At 42.5% G+C, this 22,368-nt stretch overlaps 1 protein-coding gene across 1 annotated transcript in view; it reads left to right on the forward strand.

Annotated features, from left to right (window-relative positions):
* SETD1B (SET domain containing 1B, histone lysine methyltransferase) overlaps window positions 1-22,368 on the forward strand; it is a 66,022-nt gene that overhangs the window by 20,203 nt on the left and 23,451 nt on the right. Inside the window, exon 7 of the mRNA XM_048821976.2 lies at window positions 16,751-17,518. Coding sequence (XP_048677933.2) covers window positions 16,751-17,518 — 768 coding nt within the window. The remainder of the gene's footprint in view (window positions 1-16,750; window positions 17,519-22,368) is intronic.

Here is a 22,368-nt window from a genome sequence, read left to right on the forward strand (position 1 = left end):
AGTGAATACAGTAATGAAGAAAGACTCCTTTAGAACAAGGAGACTGATTTTATTTTTTTTTTGGTAACCGGATTCCTCACTGCTTCCCCTTCTCCCAAAGTGTTTTGCAGAGACTATTATTCCAGGTGCTTGGTGTTTTTTCCAGCCCACTAAACTTTAATCCAGATCACACCAGTGATACTGGTGCAGGCTTTAGACTCGATCAGGTCAGGTTTAAGTTTAATATTTGGAGAATAGTTTGTAGGTTTCTGCACCATTCATCTCCTGTGGCTGTGCAGTCACTAAGTATAGCCATTTCAGCTGGAGGATGTTGTGGCTAGGGGGGTCCAGCTGCAGATATATGAAATGTTTCGGTGGAGGGAGGCAGTTAATATGGGCAAAAAACACAGAAAACCCGTTTTCATGATATGAGCTTTGTACTGTTGCCTAAAACATAAATAACTCTGAAAATACAAAGTTCTTTAGTACTAAACCAAAACCTTTAAATTCAATTGAAATGCAAGGAAAAGTTGGACAGAGTCATACATTGTAGTAATAGGAAAATGTGGTTAAAATATTACATTTTGACTAGGGAGCCATCTTTGAATTTGTTCAAACATTATTTTTGTTTTTTAAAAGGGATGTGTCCAGTCAGAGATGGCCACAAATTTAGATTAAAAAATAAGTTGTAATACAAAAATCTTTTACAAAACCTAAGACGGTTAGAAATGTTTCCATAAATAAGTGCTGTGTGAATGTCTCACCCTTATGCCTGATCCTCCAAAAGCATCATATAGGTGGAAGCCTGTGCCCATGCAGAGCCCCATCGCAGGACTGAGGTCTAACAGATTTTTTTGCGTTTAAATTCCAATGGAAACTGCTTTTTGTTTCAACAAACACCCCACTGCATTGTCTGCAACCCAAGCAGCGCAGCCTAGTGCAGGAGAACCAGAAAGTGAAACTTGCTGTAAACCAAAATGATCTTTCTCACTACTGGATATTTCTTTTCCAGTTCTGCCCAGGACATTCTCGGTACTGGGACATACACAAAGATGATAGTACCTGTTCTGAAGGGCTTACAGTAATCAGTTTTCATTGTCAGTAGAAAAATACAATCTTGGGGTGGCATAAAGAGAGAAATGTAAAAGTTTTAAAATATTTTAGCTGTTAAAAATCTATAGTTTTATTAATGTGGATGAAGATTTTGTTGGGCGAGGGAGAAGATATTGGGGTAGGCTCATCCCTGATGGAACTCGATTGGGTTCAGTTGGACAACACCATGGATGCACTGGGATCTTTATTATTGATCTGGTAGCATAATTTTAAATGGTCCAAAGAATTTAGTCTCTCTACGCTTTTGACTCACATTTTTGGCCATTTTCATTAGTTTGCTGTGGCAACAACATTACTCCACAATTGCCACTATTTCTTAGCAAGTTACAGCATTAATCTTGTCTGCAGTGTGTTAAGCATATTGATTACAGGATATGGAATAAAATTTAAGTAGCTACTTCATTTTTGCCATTTTTAAAGGAGGTGTGAGGATAAATAATCCAAAGTAAAAAGGTATTAACTGAAAACCATAAGGTAAGGTATTTTTAAAGGGAAGATGCATGATTGGTCAATAAAGAGACCCAGGCTTTGGAATCTAGGTAGTTAACGGACTAAATCAAGTAGGTGAGTTGTGGTGGACTTAATTCTGAATTCTTAAGCAAAGAGCTGTCTTCAGTGTGGAGTTATGACTTTTCTCACAATTGTTTGCACCTTATTTGCATATAGTACTTTGGATGAATAATCTGTCTATGTAGGTACTCATCTGTAATTTCAAACTATTCAACTAATCTCATGGGAAAGCATATTTTGATAAAAACGTTATCCATTTGGAGTAATCTAGAAGTGGCCTAAAACAGAAAATATCATACATATATATATATATATATATATATATAGCCTCTATATAAATCCATGGTACGCCCACATCTTGAATACTGCGCGCAGATGTGGTCACCCCATCTCAAAAGGATATATTGGACTTGAAGAGGTTCAGAAAAGGGCAACAAAAATTATTAGGGGTATGGAACAACTTCTATATAAGGAGAGATTAATAAGACTGAGACTTTTCAGCTTGGAAAAGAGACAACTAAGGGGGGATATGATAGAGGTCTATAAAATCATGACTGGTGTGGAGAAAGTAAATAAGGAAGTGTTATTTACTCCTCCTCATAACACAAGAACTAGGGGCCACTGAATGAAATTAATAGACAGCAGGTTTAAAACAAACATGTACACTCAAACTTGTTTAAAATTGATATATTGAACACACACAAGCATTGTTTAGAGAGAGACTTTAATAGGAGGGAATCAAGAGTTTTAGGTTCTTCCCAGCCTATCCTCTTTGGATCCTGGACTAGAATTGTAATACTAATAACATTACTGTGCACTCTTGCAGTGATTTTCCGTCAAGAATCTCAATAATTTAAGCAAAGTGCTTTAACTGTTATCATTCCCATTTTTACAGATGGCGTAATTTAGGCACAGAGAGGCCCAAAGTCTCACAACAAGTTAGGAAAGGGAACCAAAGTTTGGTCAGGAATCAGAACCCAGGTTTCCTGACTTTTAGTCTCTTGTTCTAACTAATAAACAACCTGCCTGTTTGCAGTGACTTGCTTACTTACATGGTGATCACCTCTGAAATAACTATCCCAGGATTGTGACTTTCTGCAGGAGAGAATAAGTGGAGAATCTGGGCCTGTCCAAGCACAAATCAGTGAAGAGAGGGCAAAGACTGGCTATAGAAGTTCTCAGCAGGCTAGAATAAGATGGCCTAGTCTGCCTTTTCCATTTCTAAATTCAGTTATTCAAATTTCCTTCTGTACCTATTTTACAAACTGCAGTGTTGTCCTTATAAATGTTTTTCATCAAATCAAAATGCCAATGGAAACACCACCCCAGTTGAGGGATGTATTGAAAACAGTGTTAGTTTGTGACATTTGCTGCTACTTAATTTATGTACTGCTTCTCATCTGTATTAAGGGTAGTGTAACTGAGCAACTATAATATCGGCAGGGAGCTAAGGGGAAGCCTGTTGTCCTTCATTTGGGTACCTTTAGCTACAAGTTTAGGCAAGACTCTCCACCTACAATTGTAGAAAGTTTTTCTACTTCTAGCCTTCCTCCTGCACTGCCCCCCACCATCAGAGAGGAGTAATACCAAGGAGGAAGTTGCTTTCTGTTACAGAGCTCTTGTTTGTTGGGCAAATTTTGAAAAGGAAAAACTTTCTGATGCTCCTGACTGGATATTGCTATAGACATTGATGGGGATTGAGGGAGATAGCTGTATTATTTTTATGAATATTATATGTACGCTTGATATTATTCTGCCTGCCCTTATGAAGTTGGAAAAATGAAGCAATGGCAGAAATAAGATACCTTCAGAGAGAATACCAAGGGTCCTAATGAGAACAATGGGGAACTGTTAATTAGGAAATGCCTACTTGACCGGTTCAAAGCCAGGTTAGCAAGTTTGTTTTTCCATCTGGGACCCTAAGATGAAAAGGATCATAAACCCGCCTGGAGAGAAAGGAATAGGGGACCAGGCAGCAGCGGCTTGGGGGGACAGATGCTGACAGGGCGAGAGTGAAACAGCAGCAGATTTGTCTGTCCCTCCCAGGTCAGAAGTAGGCATCCTGGTCTGAGTGGAATTTACCAGACTTGCAAGGTAAAGATAAGTCTTCGGTAAGAGCCAGCCATATGGGGCTTTTGTTATTTTAATACTTTTCTCTGCTTATGTACCTTTTGGGTAGATAAACAATACTTTTGTTTTCAGTCACTTTAATCAGGTGCAGGTCACAAGCTTTTGGAGAGAAATTTTCATGCAGGTGCCAAATACAGTTGATCCTGTCCTGTTTACACGGTTGGAAAATGGGGCTGCAACCCAGAGCTCCAGTCAAAGAGTGCTTGAACTATGACATTCCAACCTTGAGGGAGGTGAAGAAAGCTAGGCAGTCACCTGAGGGGTGCACTCAAGAGGCACTGCAAAGGTGTCTAAAAGGCAGCTCACCTGTAACTGTGACAGCATCCGTTCCAAGAGAAAACTGATGTGAAAGAAGGATCATTACTGTTAAAGAGGAGGGTAGAATTGAAAGGTGGCTTGATAAATACTACTTTTTGCCCACTGCCTCTCAAACACCGTCTCCCTGTATTTTGATATTCTTGCTAAGGAAACCCCATACTGCAAGGGCTGCATTTCTCTTAGTTGGTGATATATTATTACATATTGAACTCTTTTTATTACTGACTGTGGGAAATCTGCAGAAATTCTCAACTGGAACAAAGACAGTGCTTCCCTAATTATGTTTCAGAGGAACAGCCGTGTTAGTCTGTATTCGCAAAAAGAAAAGGAGGACTTGTGGCACCTTAGAGACTAACCCATTTATTTGAGCTGTAGCTCACAAAAGCTCACGCTCAAATAAATTGGTTAGTCTCTAAGGTGCCACAAGTCCTCCTTTTCTTTTCCTAATTATGTTGTAGCTGTAGTAACAGGCACATTATTTCATCCATTTCTGGTAGTAGTTGAGAGGCGTTAAGGAAGAAAATCAAATCAATCTAGATTTACTGGTGAAAAGTTGTTTGAATACAATGTCTGTACAAAAATAAACTGGCTTGATAGTTACCTGCTAGCAGGCCAGGCGGTTTTGCAGGCTTATCTGCTTTCTTATTACTTGCGTTGAGAAGGAAGAACTGAATTCATGAGTTAGTTTGACTTAATAGCTTTATATATGAAAGGAAATTCCAGAGTTTGGGAAGTGGCTTTCTGAGCTGTACCTGGTACTGTATGCTGTCTGTGACCTCTACTAGGGTATTGTGTCCTTTTTGCTTGAAGATGGATTCTGATCTAATATAGTTAGTTCTTTTCTGTAACTTTGACCCTAAGGTGCCACTGTGGAATGCTGACTGGCAGTAGCACCAATCGTATCTATAACAGTTTTGGTACTGAGAACTTTCAGTCTCCTCCCATCAGCCCCAAATTCCTTGTCTTTCTCTTCCTCTTTAGAGAGGAAGATGCACCCTCAAATCCCTGCTCTTTCCAGACTGTGAAACGTCAGAATAAAATCCTCTGGTAGTGGCTGAGATGGCAGAAAACCACAAAGAGCAAGCCAATTAAATGTTCTTTTTGCAGAAAGGCTCTTTAGGCCCTCTGTCAGCTGGATTTGCCTTATTTGTTTCCAGAGACTCTGAACTGTTGAATCAGGTGATGGTGGACAAGAGATTTACCTGGATCTTCCACTCCAGCAGGTCTGGCTGATCTGCACAGAAGTCTTTGGGAGAAGTAGAGAATATTCCCTGACTCTTTTGTCAGTAGGGGTTATTCTCTTGCCACTCCACCATCATTTATGGATGATTTAGCTTCCCTGTTGACTAAAGCCTTTGAAGTGAAGAGTGCAAATGGCTCCTTAAAATATCCCTTTCCTTCCCCCACCCTAAATAGGGAAACCAGAACAGTATGTCTTCAGAGACTGGCTGCATTGTTAAATAGCTCTCCAAGGGCAGGACACACCCCCTGCATCTCCTACTCTTCCTGATAAGGCTGGCTTAAACTGTCTTGACAAATCTCACAATAAACAGGTAATCGCTAGGAAAGAGCTTCGGGGAAGCTCTCTTTTCTTCTGTGGGGTTGTCCCTGCAGACAGCTACGTCTGAGGACATCCCAGAGGAAGAGTCTGGCTCCTCTAAATTCTCCCTTTTAGAGAACTTATCTTTCTTGACAGTGATATCACTAAATCACTTAAAATTAAGCCTATAATGTAGCTGTTACTTAGGTGGAAATCCCCCGGTTGTGAAGGAGGGAAAGATTTGACTAAATCATACCCTCACCTGGCAGTTAATGCAGTCAGTAACAACACATGGGGTGAAACCCCCTCGCCCCCACACACTACAAAGTATTGCCCTTTCCACCAACTCAGCTAAGCTTTCCAAGCTTCCTATTGGAGCAAACTGGCAGGAGTTTTCTTCCATGTCTAATATATAGCTCTGCCGCAGCCTGGGAGCTGTCTCTTTAGGAACCTCTTCCATTGCACTCTTAAGGCCTTTTTGGAAAACTGGGATCAGATGGTGCGGCTAGTCACGAAAAGCCCAAGGATGGGGTTTTCAGAAGTGCTCAGTGGGAACCAATGGGAGCAGTTAGATCAATGCTGAGAGCTTGTGAAAAGCCGACCCCAAATATTTAACTTTTATAACAGACCCAAGTTTTAACTTTTTGTTTTCTCTTTTATGGTGATGGCAGTAAAGGAAAGAAATTTCCAGAGGAACTATTTTTTTGGCTCTAATACTTCCTGAGAGGGAGCTAAAGGCTCCCTGTTGTGTCCGTTCCTGGAGTCCTCCTCTCTCCCTTTCAAGAGACCTCTGGAGCTAAAGGGCAGACTTCTCACCTTTCTAGACCAGTGGAGACCTAACCACCTCAGACCACTGAGCTCTCTGCAGCATCCCAAGGTTACTGCCTACATCAAAGGTGGGCAAACCACAGCCTGTGGGCCACATCCAGCCCACGGGATCCTCTTGCCCGGCCCCTGAGCTCCTGGCCCCGGAAGGTTAGCCCCCCGCCCCTCCCCTGCTCTTCCCCCTCCCCCGCAGCCTCAGCTCCCTGCGCCGCAGTGCAATGCTCTGGGCCGCAGCGCAGCTGCAGAGCCGTGGCCGGACCCGGTGCTCTGTGCTGCTCGGTGTGTGGCTGGCTCCAGCCGGGCGGTGCGGCTGCCTGTCCTGGTGCTGTGGGCGGCACGGCTGTAGCACCACCAGCGCTCCAGGCAGCGCGGAAAGGGAGCGGGGGGGGGTTGGATAGAAGCAGGGGAGTTTGGGTTGGTCATTGGGGGCGGGGGTGTTGATAGGGGTCGGGGCGGTCAGAGGGCAGGGAACAGGGGGGTTGAATGGGGGCAGTCCGGGGGCGGGGGGGAGCAGTCAGGAATGAGAGGAGGGGTTGGATGGGGCGGCGGAGGGCAGTCAGGGCCGGGGGTTAGAGGGGGTTGGATGGGGCAGGAGTCCTGGAGGGGCATCAGAGGGCGAGAAGCAGAGGGTGTCGGATAGGGGGTGGGGGCTGGGCCACGCCTAGCTGTTTGGAGAGGCACAGCCTCCCCTAACCAGCCCTCCATACAATTTCGGAAACCTTTTGGCATGAGGGCCACATTGGGTTTTCCCGCCCCTGGCCTACATCTATCCCCTTTGCTCAGAACAGCATTGTCCCCCACTAGCTGCCTCAATTCCTGAACAAATGGTCAAGGTATTAGCCATAAGCAAATACAAGCAATTTATGCTGTTGTTCCATTTCTTCCTGACAAGAGATTCTCTGGTATTTATTGTCCCCAAGAGAACAAGCAGGGGTTTATCCCATTTGGGGCTTGCAATAGTTAGACCAAGGTCACTTTGTGCCCAAAAGGTTCACAGAGCACGCATGGTCATCCCAGTGTTCATCTGTGGACCCACAGGAAGCTTATCTACGCGTACCACCAGCAGCTCAATATCAGAATCGTGATTCTGCCTAAGGTGCTTCTGTCTACAGTACTGTGACCATCTTAGGTTCCTTCATCGTAATTTCCTGGGTCTCACTCTGTGGAGAAGACCAGTGGCCCGGATTCCAGATCCTACACAGACATTAAAACAGGAGCTAATTTACGTGTTCCAAGTGTAAAAAGAAGCTGAATGTGACTATTAAGGGGATCTTCCTTCCTCTTTGCCACTACTAGCCTTAGGCATTTCCCTGCTATGAGAGAGCTATTCTGCTGCTTATTAAAATGCCCAGGTGAGCTGAGGTAGTTGACTTCCTCAGATATTCTCAATTGCCCTTCTGTGGTTTCTCCCTGCATGAAGCACAATCTAATTAGGAACCAACACCTGAGCCTGGCACATTGTGAGACACAAACATGCACCATAGTGGCATTTCTTTACACACTAGGTAGTCCTAGGAGTGAGCCGTGGTTCTCTGGGGAATTGCTCCCTCTATTCCATTGTGTTTTGTGGTATCATCGTAAGGCTTCCTCTGAGCATTTAACAAAGCAGCCTAAATTAGGGTGGTGATGTTTGATATTTTCCAATAAGATGCTCTGTTTTTGATGAGTACTTTCATTTTACAATGGCTTTTGTCTCTCTTTTTGTAGAGCAGTGTAGGTGTACACTGTTCTGAATGGCGGGTGATCTGTGCCAAACAAATAATGTGTCCTTGCTCCAAATTGCTGCCAGTTTAACAACACAATCAAAAACAAGCCAAGACACTGCATACACTGAGTGAGGTATTGCCATTGCTTATAACTATTATTATTTGTTAGTAAAATAAAAACAACAAAGTTTCTTATACTGAGCAGTTAAACAGTGAACAAACAAAAACTCTAGTGCATTGAAATCCTACCTTTTAATGTAGCACAGCACCAGCATATGCATTGAGGCTGGTTGCTGACTTAATCTGTTTTCTCTGTCTGTCTGTGTCGCTTTCTCTTCTTTCAGAATTTCCTTTTGTAACATTTGCCGAATTATTTGATTTGAAAGGTGCTGTGTCAAAAGTGTGGAAGTAAATTTGGCCATTTACAGTCTTCCATTCTCTAATTAAACACTTTTGTTTTGAAGAGTATTCACAGTCATTTACTTACATTACATGATGTTGTAATCTTATAACTTGCATGTAGATATACATGGCACTTTCCAGTAGTCCTTGCTCCAGAGAGCTGACAATCTGAACCCACAGTGAGCCCATACAGACAATCACTATAAATGGTGTGTGGTGGAGTTTTATTCTGATATTGCACACTGGCTTTGCAAAACAAACTCTTTTTTGGGGACTGGCAAATGTTGATTCAGGAGGCTGTTCTGTGAGTAAGTTGTGTCATGGAAGAATGGATAATGTGGGCAAATGAGGCAAAAGGATCTCCTGGAAGGAGAAGTTTACTAGAGGATAAGGAGTCTGATAGAAATAATAACAACATTTTTTTGTATAGCTGCAGACGCATGCACGCTGCTGTTTGCTGTCTACAGTAAAATGAAGGACAAGACTATTTGATGTGAAAGGTCTGGGAAGAGACAGTAAACCAACAATTGTAGCTTCTATTTACATGTTTGGTCCCAGATAGCCTCTAATACAGTGGTTTTCGACCTTTTTTCATTTTCAGACTCTTAAAAAATTTCTAATGGAGGTGCGAACTGCTTTGAAAATCTTAGACATAGTCGGAGGACCGCCAGGGGTCCATGGACCTCAGGTTGAAAGCCACTGTTCTAAAGTAGTAACAGCCTTTCGCAGACCCCTTAGACATAGTCTGCGGACCCCAGGACTACTGGTTGAAAACCACTGTTTTACAATATATGCATCATTGCAGGAAAGATCTGTTTTATAATCTCAATTAAAAATGCAGGACAAGTTTGTCATAAATATGCTCTTGAGTGTTTCGGCCTCATGCCTGACACCACTGGGCTAAAGATAATTACTAATAGCATCCACCCTCTCATGTCTTACTGCTTGATCTCTCATGTCTTACTGCTTGATCATTCCACTTCTGAAAGGCAAAATGTATCATTGGGTGCAGTGTTGTTTTCTGTATGCTTTGCAGTTGTTCCCTGAAAGTGTGTGTGTAATTAAAACCAAAACAAAAAACCCCTAAAAACCAGCACTTATGCCCTGGCATCTAACTCTGGACAGCAAAATAATGACATGTTGCACTGTGCCACCTGAGTCTGCAGCAGGATCTCTATGCTGGGTTTGAATCTGTTTGTGCTTAAAGAAAAGAAAAATGTTCCTCAGTGCAATATCGTGTCTTTGAGGAACTGTTGCATGTGACCAAGACTGAAAATGCAGCCAAGAGTTTTTTTTGTTCTGGATGCTGTAGTAAGAAATCTAGTGACAAGTTTAAAATATTCAGTTCTCTTTCAGATTTCCAGAAGAAGCAACTCAGGAAATTGCTCAAGGAGATTGACCTTGGGCTGTTTTCTTTATAGAATGTCACCACACTGTCATGCTTATGGTAGGAGGGAGCCCTACATGTAACCTGCAATAAACAGCAGCAATAGTCTAGGGGCTAGGAAGTTGGAGGGACCTGGGTTCTATTCTTGACTCTGACACTGCTTTGCAGTGTGCCTTTGTTAAGTCAGTTAACTTCCCTGTGCCTCAGTTTCACAGGCAGTGGAGTGTTAGTTTTTTTTAAAAGCGATTAATGATACCTGCTCCTTTTTTGTGAACTTCTTTGAATGTTTTGGATGGGCCTGATCCAAAACTCAGTGAAGTCATTTAAGTGCTCAATATTTTGTCATTCAGTGAGGTTATGATAAAGTAATGTTTTCTTTTGAGAAGCAGGACTGGCTTCTTTTCTAGCTCTCTTGCCAGGCTTCCTCTCAACATTTAAAATTGCTAAGATTTTTGGTATTTAAATGTGAACTACTCAGATTTTTAGTCAGAGCTTTAAGGGCCAAATTCTGCCTCCACAGTTCCTGTTCATTAGCCAGTGTATAGGAGGGCAGATTTGGGGCTTAAATATCTCACAAAGAGCATTCAAGTTGGTAAATATAGTATAATTTAAATTGTTGTTTGTTTATATTGTATATGCACCTAGGTGCTGACTGTGAGCACTGTTTTTAAAATTGTAAAGAGTCTGTTTTTTCTCCCTTTTCCTGAGGTATCGCCAGAAAAGTAAAACTTAATGCTACATTTTCCTTTCTGAGGACATGTTTTGCTGGAGGGAGAAAAGGAAAGTAAATTTGTTCCCTCCTCTTTTTGTTTTGAGAATTAGCTGGAACGGGCTACGGAGTTTCCACATTTTGCAAGCAATGCTGTGTTCATTAATATTAACAATCTCCTCCTGCATCACACTGACTGTTGTTTAACCTGCATTTCATTATATTCGTGCTTGATGGTTCAACTGGGATTGCTGACCCAGTGCTATTTACTGTAGGGCTATATTGGAGTAGACTTTTGCATTTGGTGATGCAGGCTGCCTAACACAAATTTGTGACTTGATGATAAACAGAAGGTTTGAGTAAAAGTGGCAGGCAGTTGTCAAATTCTGAGAACATCTAGCTGAAATCTAGACACACAGATGTGATGAGACATTTATTTTAAAGTGAAATTAATGCTTATAAAATTCTCCTGGGACAGGACAGATACAACATGGACAGTTATAGTGCAGTCTTCCAAATGCAGACCTTGTCTCTGTTCATGAGATCACTCCTACAGCTCAGAGGAGAGAGCAATCTCTCTGGCTTCACCTCTGTGCTTGAAACTACCAAAAAGGATACCAATTGTGCTGATGAATTTTGTAATGTGGAACCTTTTTCAACTGAGACTGGATTGGATTAAGATTTAGGTCACCAAATGGTGACTAATTTCGGTCATTACTGACCTGGATTAGGACTGGTACTCTAGATGTGGGGGGGCTCCACATTCCATTGCTGTCCAGCCAGATTGACCATGGGATCTCAGGATTTGGTGTTCTGTTTTCTTTGCTCTAGAAATCTGTGTGCTGACAACTCGCTGTACCAGTATCAAATGGGGCACTTGACGTTTTGGATTGACAATAAATGAGGCCATTTAAAACCAGTTATGCCAGTCTATCCAAACAGATGTGCATTCTAGAACACCTTTGAAAAATTTTGCATGCATACAATTAAATACCTGTTTTGCCAATTCTTAAACACATTAGTGCAAAGTGAAGGTGGCAGTTCTGATGACTCAGAAGTGCAACACAGATTAATACAGCTAAAAATGCCCTTTCTTTTGGCAGGATTGGCTTTCTTTGAACTCATTTGATAAACTGTTCTTTTGAAATCCAGAACTCATTGGTTTTGGTGTAATATCAAGGACTGTGATTTAACCCAGTTTTGTGGAAATGGCGTCCCCAAGTGAACAAAGCCTGCTCACTTTTTTTTCATGAAGGAAATGAGGGATGGGCAGATGGTCTAGGGCAGGGGTTCTCAAACTTCATTGCACCACGGCCCCCTTCTGACTATAAAAATTACTACACGACCCTAGGATAGGGGGACGGAAGCCTGAACCCGCCCAAGCCCCACTGACCTGGGTGGGGGATGCCAAGCTGAAGTCCAAGCTTTAGCTTTCACCTCTCTCACCTAATCTTGTGTATTCTTTTTTCTCTTTCCTTTCTGCTCTGTCTCCCTCTACTGTTACCTTTCCCCTTTCTTCTCTCTTTTCCATCTCCCATGGGATGAAAATTGGACCTCAAATCCTGTTTGCTCTCCAGATGCTGGTGAAGTGCAAATCCTGATGTTTCAGGAAGGGTGGGCAAATATTGTGACTTTCCATACACAACCCCATATATGTCAGAAGAATGTACATTGTTGTATGCAGTATTTTTGTAGCCATGTTGGTCCCAAAATATTAGAGAGACAAGGTGGGTGAGGTAATATCTTTTACTGGACCAACTTCTGTTTATGTGAGAGACAAGCTTTTGAATTTATGCAGAGGGCTTCTTCAGATCTAGCCAGACCCACCCATCCATCTTATCTCTCAGAATAATTTACAGCAGCCTTCCAATCTTACACTGGACTTTAGTCCATGTGTATTTGCAGTTCCCATTTCAGTGCAAGTAAGCGAAATAAAAGAATAAAGAAAAGCTCATTTGTAGCCAAAGCACTTTATTAAAGTTTTAAAATAAGACAGGTTAGGCCTGCTGGCTTTTATTACCTATAATTTTGAACACCATTCTGCTAGACCATTCCTTGAAGAGGAAATTTTCCCTCCTCAACCTCTATGCAGGGTTGCCCAGCACTGAGACAGCTGCCTGGAACGACCCTCTAAGGAGTGTTTGGAATGTTGGAGAATTCTGGGTGGGGGTTGTTCCAGTGAGCAGGTCTTATGAGTTATTATGTAAATAGGATACCTTCTGGTGGGGGTATTCCAACGCGGGGTGCTCCAGAAAGAACGTGCTGACTCAGGCAGGATCATTGGGATTCATGTCACGTAATGTTGGAGCAGTATATCAGAGGTGGAGAAGCAGGAAGTACAAGCTGATGAAGTACAAGCTGTCCAGCTGCTGTGGCGGGTTTAGGCTGCCTCCCTTGTGGAAGAAGGGGAGGACTGGGAGACAGTCTTTCTCGGGCGCACAGAAAATTTAGGTAGATCAGGGCCCCAATGCTTGCCATGGATCTTCATATTCTGTGTCTCTGCCTTGTACTGTTCCTCCACCATAAGGAGATAAAGTGACTTTCCCTACAGGTCTCAGCACTGCTCAACCAGCAGAATATAAAGTCACTTCTTGCTTTGCTCAGTAACCTGAACACACCAGATTCCCTTGGGTTTCATAACCAGTAATGGATATTTTACATTGAGCACCTCCTGTGCTGGATCTGGGTGCTTTTTAACAACACCTTTCATGCTTCGCTTGTTGAAAAATGGGTCTAGTTTCAAGTAACCTTCCTTACACTTGACACAACCTGTCTATTCATTCCCCTCCTCTGCCCCGTTTCGCTGAAGCATTGTTAGCTGAAACTGCAGAGTTTCTCCTCATTCATAACATTCCTGGTCCCTTAGACGTAATTTGCTGCTCCCTGAGCTGCCAGAGTGGACCAATGGGAAAGATTGCGAAGTGTATTAAACACAATTGGAAATTTTAGATGGCAAGTCACGAGGTGTTCAGGATGAAGAGGGCAGAAATCATAATTATATTGAAAGTCCAGTGCGTTGGGTTATTGTTTCAGACCCCAGACACACTTTATTTTTCAATTTTAGCCAGTCATTTTAGGATTTATAAAATGCATCTATCGCAGAGTGCCTGTATGAACATACAGAGTTACTAATGCAGGACGCTGAGCACTTTCAGAACTATTCCCATGTCACCGTCACGCTGTAGAGCTCTGCTAACCATTAGGATTGTCAACCTTCCAGGATTGGCCTGGAGTCTCCCAGAATTAAAGATTAATCTTTAATTAAAGATTATGTCATGTGCTGAAATCTCCAGAAATACATCCAACCAAAATTGGCAACCATACTAATCCTGGGCAGAGACAAACCATTATTACCTGCATTTCAAAGTAGAACTGGGTGAATTTCTTTTCAGTAATAGCTTGTTTGCCAAAAAATGCATTTTTCCATCAAACAAATCTATTTGTAAATTTGGGTTGACTGTGACAAACAATTTCAGCCAAATGAAAAATGGGGGAGGGGCTTTGAAAAGTTTAAATGAAAATCAATGTTTCATTTCAAAATTTAGCTGGGTCTGTTAAATAAAATGGTGAAAAACACCCAAAAACATGTTCTAAAAAGAAAAAAAAAACCTCTTCCCACCCCCTAGCCCCCCTCTCTCCCCCAAGTTTCTGGTTGAATTAAATGTTCTGTTTGAACCCAAATTTACTTTTTGTTCAGCTGTTACAGGTGAGCCACTGAAATATCAATTATTTGCTCTATTTCTAAGGCACCCACCATAGCACTTAGGCATTAGTACCTGTATGGTGGTGATTTTTCAGGAAAAGGGGCCAGTTTTCTTGCCATTTTTGTAAACCATTTACTTATGAGTGGTTGGGTCTAGCCTAGAGAGACAAGGTGGGTGAGGCAATCCCTTTTATTGGACAAACTTCTGTTGGTGAGAGAGACAAGCTTTCAAGCTACGCAGAGCTTCAGGTCTGGGAGTTGGCACTTGCTGGTGTGATCATTTTGCAGTTAATGCGCTAAGGGAAGGCCCTGACAAAAGAGGTGCACCGTGATCTGAAGGCTTACGAGCATGCTGTAGTGAGTCTTGTGCTTAGCCTGCTCTCTGGTGGTCGTTGCTGTACCAGAAGTATCCTTTGATTAAAACCAGTCTAATGATTCATGTTTTTATAGTGTGTGTTGGTGAGTTCCGTGTAGTCAGAGTGCAGTCGATTCAGCTGTTTTGCCAACATGCTCATCCACCCATGTGCAAATATCCCAGTGTTTTTTTTTTTAAAACACAACCCCACAAAAATCACAGAACCCACGAATCCCTTGACTGTTGCGGCAAAAATACAGCCGCAACTACTGTGCTTCAGCAGAGTCCGTGTCTTTGGATTTGCGGGGCGGTTTCTGTATTTAGGGCAGCTTGTGGCAACATGCAAGCTGTTTGCTTTGCCTTTTTATGCACTGCGGTTGGGAAGAAGGAACTGCTTGCAAGAAATAATAAGGCAGTGGGTCCAGTTGTGCCTCAGGCAGTGGATGCAGAGGGAAATAGGCGATCAGTTGGAGACTGAAGTCTTTTTTTTTCTTTTCTTTTTTTTCCCCGCATGGGGCCAAGGACCAGGTGCTGTCACTCTGGCCCTAACTGAGATCCAGTTAACAAGCAGCTTTGCCCTGATCAAGTACTCCAGAAAAATGGCCTCTGAGTGTTGAGTACCTCTTCCACCCCCTATATTTTTCTGCTGGAATTTTTAATGTTTTTTTTATCATCTGAGGGATGGGACAGCATACATCTGCTTCCTGTGTGACTCCAAGCCTAAAATGCCTTTCCAGTATAATAGGCAGCTGAGATCGTGTTTGATAAGTGCAACTATATCTAAACTGGTTAGTCTCTAAAGTGCCACAAGTACTCCTTTTCTTTTTGCGACTACAACTAACACGGCTGCTATTCTGAAATATATCTAGAATGGGTCTAGCTGATCGATTGCTGTTGTGCTCTATTCAATTTACAAAGGCAATTCTTGGTACTCTGAATCTCTGAGCAGCCAGGTGCCCTGGGGTATGTTAATCTATTTACATAATAGCACCATTGACTTCGAATGGGTTTTTTTTTTTGGTGGGGGTGGAGGTGGAACGAAGGTTTTGCATTTTATACAAAATATCTATATCCATATTCCATATGGTTTTGTAGAGTGTCTGTCTGTTCAGAAACTTGGGCTCTGTCTACACTTGGAGATACGGGTGTGATTCTCTTCTCAAGTAGACATACTCACGCTACCTCTCATTGAGCTAATATGCTAAAAATAACAGTGTAGCCAAAGTAGGACAGGCAGTGGCAGGTACCCATGAGGCCTGAGCGGGTTTGCCCTTGGAGCTACCCAATGCCCACACTCGCTGCTGCCTTTTCTACTGTGGCTACGCTACTGTTTTTAGTGCACTAGCCTGAGAACGAGTTCAGTATGTCTACTCAAGCTGGGAATCCACATCCCTAGCTCCAAGTGTAGACATTCCCTGGGTCAGTGCCTCTCCCCAGTCCCCTACCTCTGAGAATTTTGGATTCAATCTGTGAGGATCAAAGATAATTGGAAAAGTAGATACGGCGCTCCTTTCTCAGTCTGAAACACTTTGTCCTAGGGCATATTTGTAACAGTTGCAAAGATTAATATGAAACTCACATCTCTGCCTGTTACTTACAGTAAATATTTAGCTGCTAAGGTCTGGGGATTATGATTTTAAAAAATGGAAACACTGACTTGCTGGATAGTGTAAGGTAGATTAGTTACTCTTTTAAATTGTGTTCTCTATCAGTACTATGTGTCAGCAAGAGATTGTGTTGCACACCGAAGTGGGATTGTAGGTGCTTAACAAAATATGGGGGCAGCGTTTACTATGCTGCATAGAAGCCAATTTTTGCTATTCAGCTGGCTAGTGCTGTTTCACTGTTAGAAAGCTTCTACCTCATCACTTCCTGGAGGTTCTGTGTGTAGTCTGACATGAAACAGAATGGCTTAAGTGAAACTCCACGTGCTCAGTGGGACACACCTTCCAGTACATCACTTTCCTTTATCCAATTATAATTATAATGTCAGTAATGTGGCTCTTGTTCCAAGCAACCAGTGTAAAGGTAACTTACATTAAAGGAATGTGTTTCTCTTCCCCTTTCTTCCAGGGTCAGCATTCTTCAGGGGAGGACATGGAAATATCTGACGATGAAATGAATTCTGCACCAATCACCAGTGCAGAATGTGCCAAAACCATTGTGGTGAACTCCTCTGTTAGCAACTCTGCTGTGATGACTCAGTCGATACCCATGCCCCCACCAGGGTTCCCTCCACTTCCACCCCCACCCCCACCCCAACCAGGCTTTCCAATGCCGCCACCTCTACCACCACCACCTCCACCAACTCATCCAGCTGTCACCGTCCCACCACCTCCGCTTCCTGCGCCACCTGGGGTCCCACCGCCTCATATCTTGCCTCCACTTCCTCCATTCCATCCTGGCATGTTTCCCGTCATGCAAGTGGATATGATAAATGTCCTGGGCAACCAGTGGGGCGGCATGCCAATGTCCTTTCAGATGCAAACTCAGATGCTGAGCCGCATGATGCAGGGGCAGAACACATACCAGTACCCACCTTTTATGGGAAGCCGGATGCAGTTTGTGAATCTCCCTCCCTACCGTCCCTTCTCGATGGGGGCAGCTATTGGCCGGGGGCAGCAATGGCCACCGCTGCCCAAGTTTGACCCCTCAGTCCCACCACCGGGTTATGTGCCGAAGAAGGAGGATCCGCACAAGGCTACTGTGGATGGTGTCCTCTTGGTGATTGTGAAGGAATTAAAAGCAATTATGAAAAGGGACTTGAACCGGAAAATGGTCGAGGTGGTAGCATTCAGAGCCTTTGATGACTGGTGGGACAAGAAAGAACGTCTAGCAAAGGTAGGAACTCTTAATGTTTCATATGTTACAGCTGTGCAGATGGTTCTGGAGAAGAAGGGCTTAAGGTGTTCCAAGGTAGGGTGTGGGCAAGCGAAAATGTGGGGATCAAATTAGAGGAAACTTAAAGATGAATATCAGGAAAAGGTCCTAAAGGGTGAGCAATGAGACAATGGAATAGCTTTCCAAGAAAAGAGGTAGATGTCCCATTAAAATTTAAATTGGAGGGGATGAATCCTAGACTAAATCCTGACCCAGTGAAATCAGTGGGGAAAACTCTCATTTGACTTGAGTAGGACCAGGATTTGGCTCTAGTTGACCTAATAAGCCTGTTCCTTAACTTCTAGATTGTGCACTAGCAAAAGGGCACTTCCCTAGATGTATGCAGCACAGGCAAAAGAGTGAACTTTCTCCAGGACAACTCAACCTTTGAGTGTCTTCTTGTTGTTAATAATCTGTTTAAGGGTGTTTTAATTATATAACCATAGCCTCGAGTGCCAAAGTGGTCACCAGTATTCTTTTATTAGAGCAGTGTTGTGGTTGGGATAGCTGCTCCTGAAGAGAAAGCCAGATGAAGAACATTTTAAGCACATACATCTATGAAATGCCTTAATTTTGGAAAACTTTAGGAAAACTTTCAAGAAGTAGAGACATCTCCTCCGGCCTTAGAAACCCAGGCTCATCTGGGCACTCCCAGCTTGCTCCAATAGGGACGTGATTAGAGTGTCAGACTTTTAGATCAGCTGGACAAAGTTCGAGAATTTTGTTAACCTTTAAAATAGAATTGGATCTTCGCTCCAAAACCAGAGCCAAATATAACGCAAATATTTGAAAGTTTTGCTCCACCAGTACCAACGCTTTCTGATATCAGCTTCCCTTCTGGGAAGGTTACTCCGAGAGCAGACGTTTTTATTTTTATTTTGATAAAGATCTGTAGGCATGCATTATTTTGTGCCAGGACTTGAACCTGCTTATGGCAGGTGTGTACTTCCCAACACAGGTGTGTGACTGCCATTAACATGAAGGCTAAGTATATGCCTTAGTCGATTAGAAATTATAGGGATTTTGTGAAGACTGTCTGAATCTTGCTCAGAGGATTTAAACTGTACCCCATGCAATGAACATTGTATCAGCTAGTAGTTGGCTAATTGCTCCCTTTAAGAGAAAAGCTAGCATTATAGGACATTTAAGAGCCTCAAAACTTAAATTCTTACAATCTACTATTTGTTGCAGTGATTTGCAGTAAAATAGCAGCAGATACATTCTGCAAATTAGACTTTCAGACGTAACATAGAGCCACGGTCCTCATAACTTGTTACTTGAGATCCTATGGCATTTTTTGTAAGACGCGAGGGGTTAACTTTGCCATTAAGGAGGAGTCCTCTACTTTGAGCTGGACGAGGTGTTCTTCACTTCCTTTTCAGCTGCCGTGTTCCACCTCAGACATTTTGCTGCATTTTAGTGCTGGGTTAAATGTCTTGCATCCAGAACCAAGCCTCTCTCCTTGATTAATACTCAAGACGTTCACTTCTTGCCGAGAAGCATGTATCAGGGATGAGGTCCCTCATGTTAACAAGGGAACGAGTGCAGCACAAAGCTAGCTAGTGGGTGCATAAAGGGAAATGGGATAATTTGAGAAGCTGGCTTAAATGAGACCCTGAAGTGACCAAACATAAGCAACTGGCGGCAGAGCTCTTCAATGGCAGCTCGGTCTATTTTATACACTTCTGCCACCGCTAACTGTCGTGTTCTCTTCGCTCTCCTGGAACTTACAGCCTGATTCAGCATAGGCAATATTTCTAAACACAATCTGCATAGACTCACTGCCACAGGATATGGAAAAGTTTGATAGTCTAGTAAGATTAATAAAATTACACTCTTATGAAAACAGAATTGCAGTTATGCTAACTACGATCAGAAGGAGCAGGGCTGTTGATGCTGCAGGGTGTGAGCTGAACATCGGCTGGGATCTGAGAAATCTTTGTTGGCACTTCGCTATGTATAAATATTATACAGCTAGGTGAATTATGGGGGGTTCAAACCTTCCTCTCAAGTACTGGCCAGTGCAGGGATCCACCCTGGATGAACCAGTAGGATTCTGTTGCAGTGTAACAATTACTGTGTAGTGACATTGAATTCTATCAGAAAAGTCCATTTGACGAGTTCACCTGGGCAGTCTTTTGTTCAGTGTTTGTACTGACCCCCATATAATACATTGGGGTTCCTAAGTACTACAGTAATGTAAATAATAATAATTAATTAATAACCTGATGCTATGCCAGAACTAGAGCTCCAAAGCCAACCTGCCGACTGCTGTCCAGCAAGGTCTAGTGGTCTAGACAAGCCATTTTGATCTTGTAACTTGGGCCTATTAAAGTTAATCTAGTATTACCTGTGTTCCTTGCTTGATATCCTCCTCAGGCTTGTTCTGTATTAGCAGATATGAGCTGAACTTGTATTTTGTATTCATTGATGACAATAAACTTTGACCAGTTTAGTCGATGAACAGCAGTAGAAGTAATTGATCTTCAGATAATGCTTGTGAAGCCTCATCATGGGATGGGTCAGAGTGAATTTTAGAAATCCATTCCTGAAGATCCAATCAGAAGTAAATCCTATATCCTTCACTTAAAAGCTGTCAAGAGTCCCCACTTCTTGAGACAGCTGCACATTGATCCTGACGCCTCCCGACCCACGAGGTCTAGAGCTCCAATCTTGAAAAGGTTTGAATTTTCTTCTCCACCTGTTGGATCGAGTTTTCCCATCCACACCTACCTTGGATGAGCCGTGCTTTACTGCAGCTTGTCAAAGTGAGACTGTAGATTTGTCTATCAAGTCTCTGAGTGCCTAATATGTTTCATTTTAAAGATTTTGCTGTTTCTATATTATCTGGGCTTGGAGGCCTCTGAGGCTTTTTATCAGTATGGGCCTTGACCCTCCTAACTAAAAAGGAACACTTAGCTTTTCTTTGACTCTCATCATCCTAGCTCTGCAATATTCTGCCTTAAATTAAAAAAGAAAGAATCTTTAATTAAAAGGTCCAAAGTCACTTATTAGTTCTGTCTGCTAATACATGAAGTCTAATAAAGTTGGTTTAGGTTATAAAGGCCGTTGGTTTCTCTAACCCATCTAAAATTAATTAGTCTTGTCCAGCAGAACATTGGTCCTTCACAGGTACACATGTAACTCAGTTACTTCATGTAGTTTCACACAGCTCAGAAAGATCAACATTTGTAGGTTTCTGGGCTGTGAACGTGAATCTGTTTCAATAATGGAACTGTCTCAAAAAAGTGAGTAGTATCCTCCTTGGTGGTCCACATGTGGTTCTGTTCAGGATTCAGGAGCCATTCAGGCAGCTTGAACGTTAGCTTGCTCATTGACTTCTGATTGAGAGAGTATGATTTGGAGTATTATAGATTCTGGCTCATTGGTAGAAATGTATTCTCTTGTTAAGCCGCCTATTTTCCTCACAAGTTCCTCCTGCACGTGCTTTTCCAGTTTTATTTTAATGTGGGTACTGAATTCTTAGTTTCTCTAAAGGTGGTAGCTGTGGTTCCAGCACCTGGCATTAGGGAGACCTAAAACGGGCTCTGAGCTTGGCAGTACTGCCCATTCACCTTGTCAAGACTTGGAAACACCTGCTGTTTTAAGCTGCACCTCAGAGGGTTTAGGAAGCGTGGCTCAATCTGGCACAGTATGTGGAACAAGGCTTGAGAATGTTCACTGCTTTCCTTCATCAGAACTGCTGTGGTAGCTTCCAGAAGCAAGATTCACCAGAGAGAGGATAGTGTGACACCGGGTACCTGGTCAGTCCCAAAAAGGCCTGTGTGGCTCGAGTGCTTTCCAGCAGGATCCACTATCATCATTGCTCAGAGCAGTTAGTGCCTCTTGTGCAGAGAAATAGCTTCTTAATATCCAAGATGGAAGAAGACTTCTCTTCATGTGAAGAGTAGCCAGGTCATTTTTCCATCCCTTTTAAACAGTGAGTGCTCCCCAGACATGCCAGAAACCCAACATGGGTTATCTGGATATATTAGCAGTGTTACGGTCTGTTGGACAGGATCCTGAAGCTGATGTAGACAGCCAAATGGCATTGGACTGTTGCTTGCCTCTACTCCCTTGACAAGTGGATCACTTTTTAAAAAAAAAAATTCCCTTCTGTAAGTCTTTAAGTCCTTGATGGTTTCCAGACATCAAGCTGTAGGTTCTTGGGTGTATAACATATAATTCATCTGCAAGACACAATTTGAAAAGATACTATTGACATCGATGATCAAATTTTGGGCTGATTTGCTTGATTTTTTTTCTTTCCCTTTTGTTTGTAAATCCATATAATTTTTTTAAATCACTGAAAAATTTCTTTTGATGCTAATTCTTATAAGTAGCCCTACAATAATAAATCAGTCTATGTATCCCAATATGCATGAGGGAAACGTACAATATGAACCTAGCATATCCATGTCCATGCACATACATAAATTGGAGGGGGCGTGGAATCCCATTACAAAAGGATCAGGACAACCAGTGTCAAGCAATTCTAACAAACGGCAAATGGGGAAAACCTCTACTCAAATCATTTAACCAGTCTATGACTGTATCCATCCCACCAAGGAGGTATGTTGAACTGAGGTAGACATTCTTCCCGTTCAGAATGCAACTCCTTGCACAAGCATCAGAGGTTCATCTATGCTAAAGTGTCTGGTTGTGGTGGCAGTTCTGAGAGCCTTTGCATGCGATCCCTATTTCCCCAAGACTGATTCCCCCTAATTCCCCCTCTCCTCTGCATTTTGTCTTATCTTACTGGTTTTGGACTGTGATGTCTTTTAAGGACTTATTTGCATATACAGTGTTGG

Source organism: Caretta caretta, chromosome 15 (assembly GCF_965140235.1).
Source record: "Caretta caretta isolate rCarCar2 chromosome 15, rCarCar1.hap1, whole genome shotgun sequence".
Classification (NCBI taxonomy): Eukaryota; Metazoa; Chordata; order Testudines; family Cheloniidae; genus Caretta; species Caretta caretta.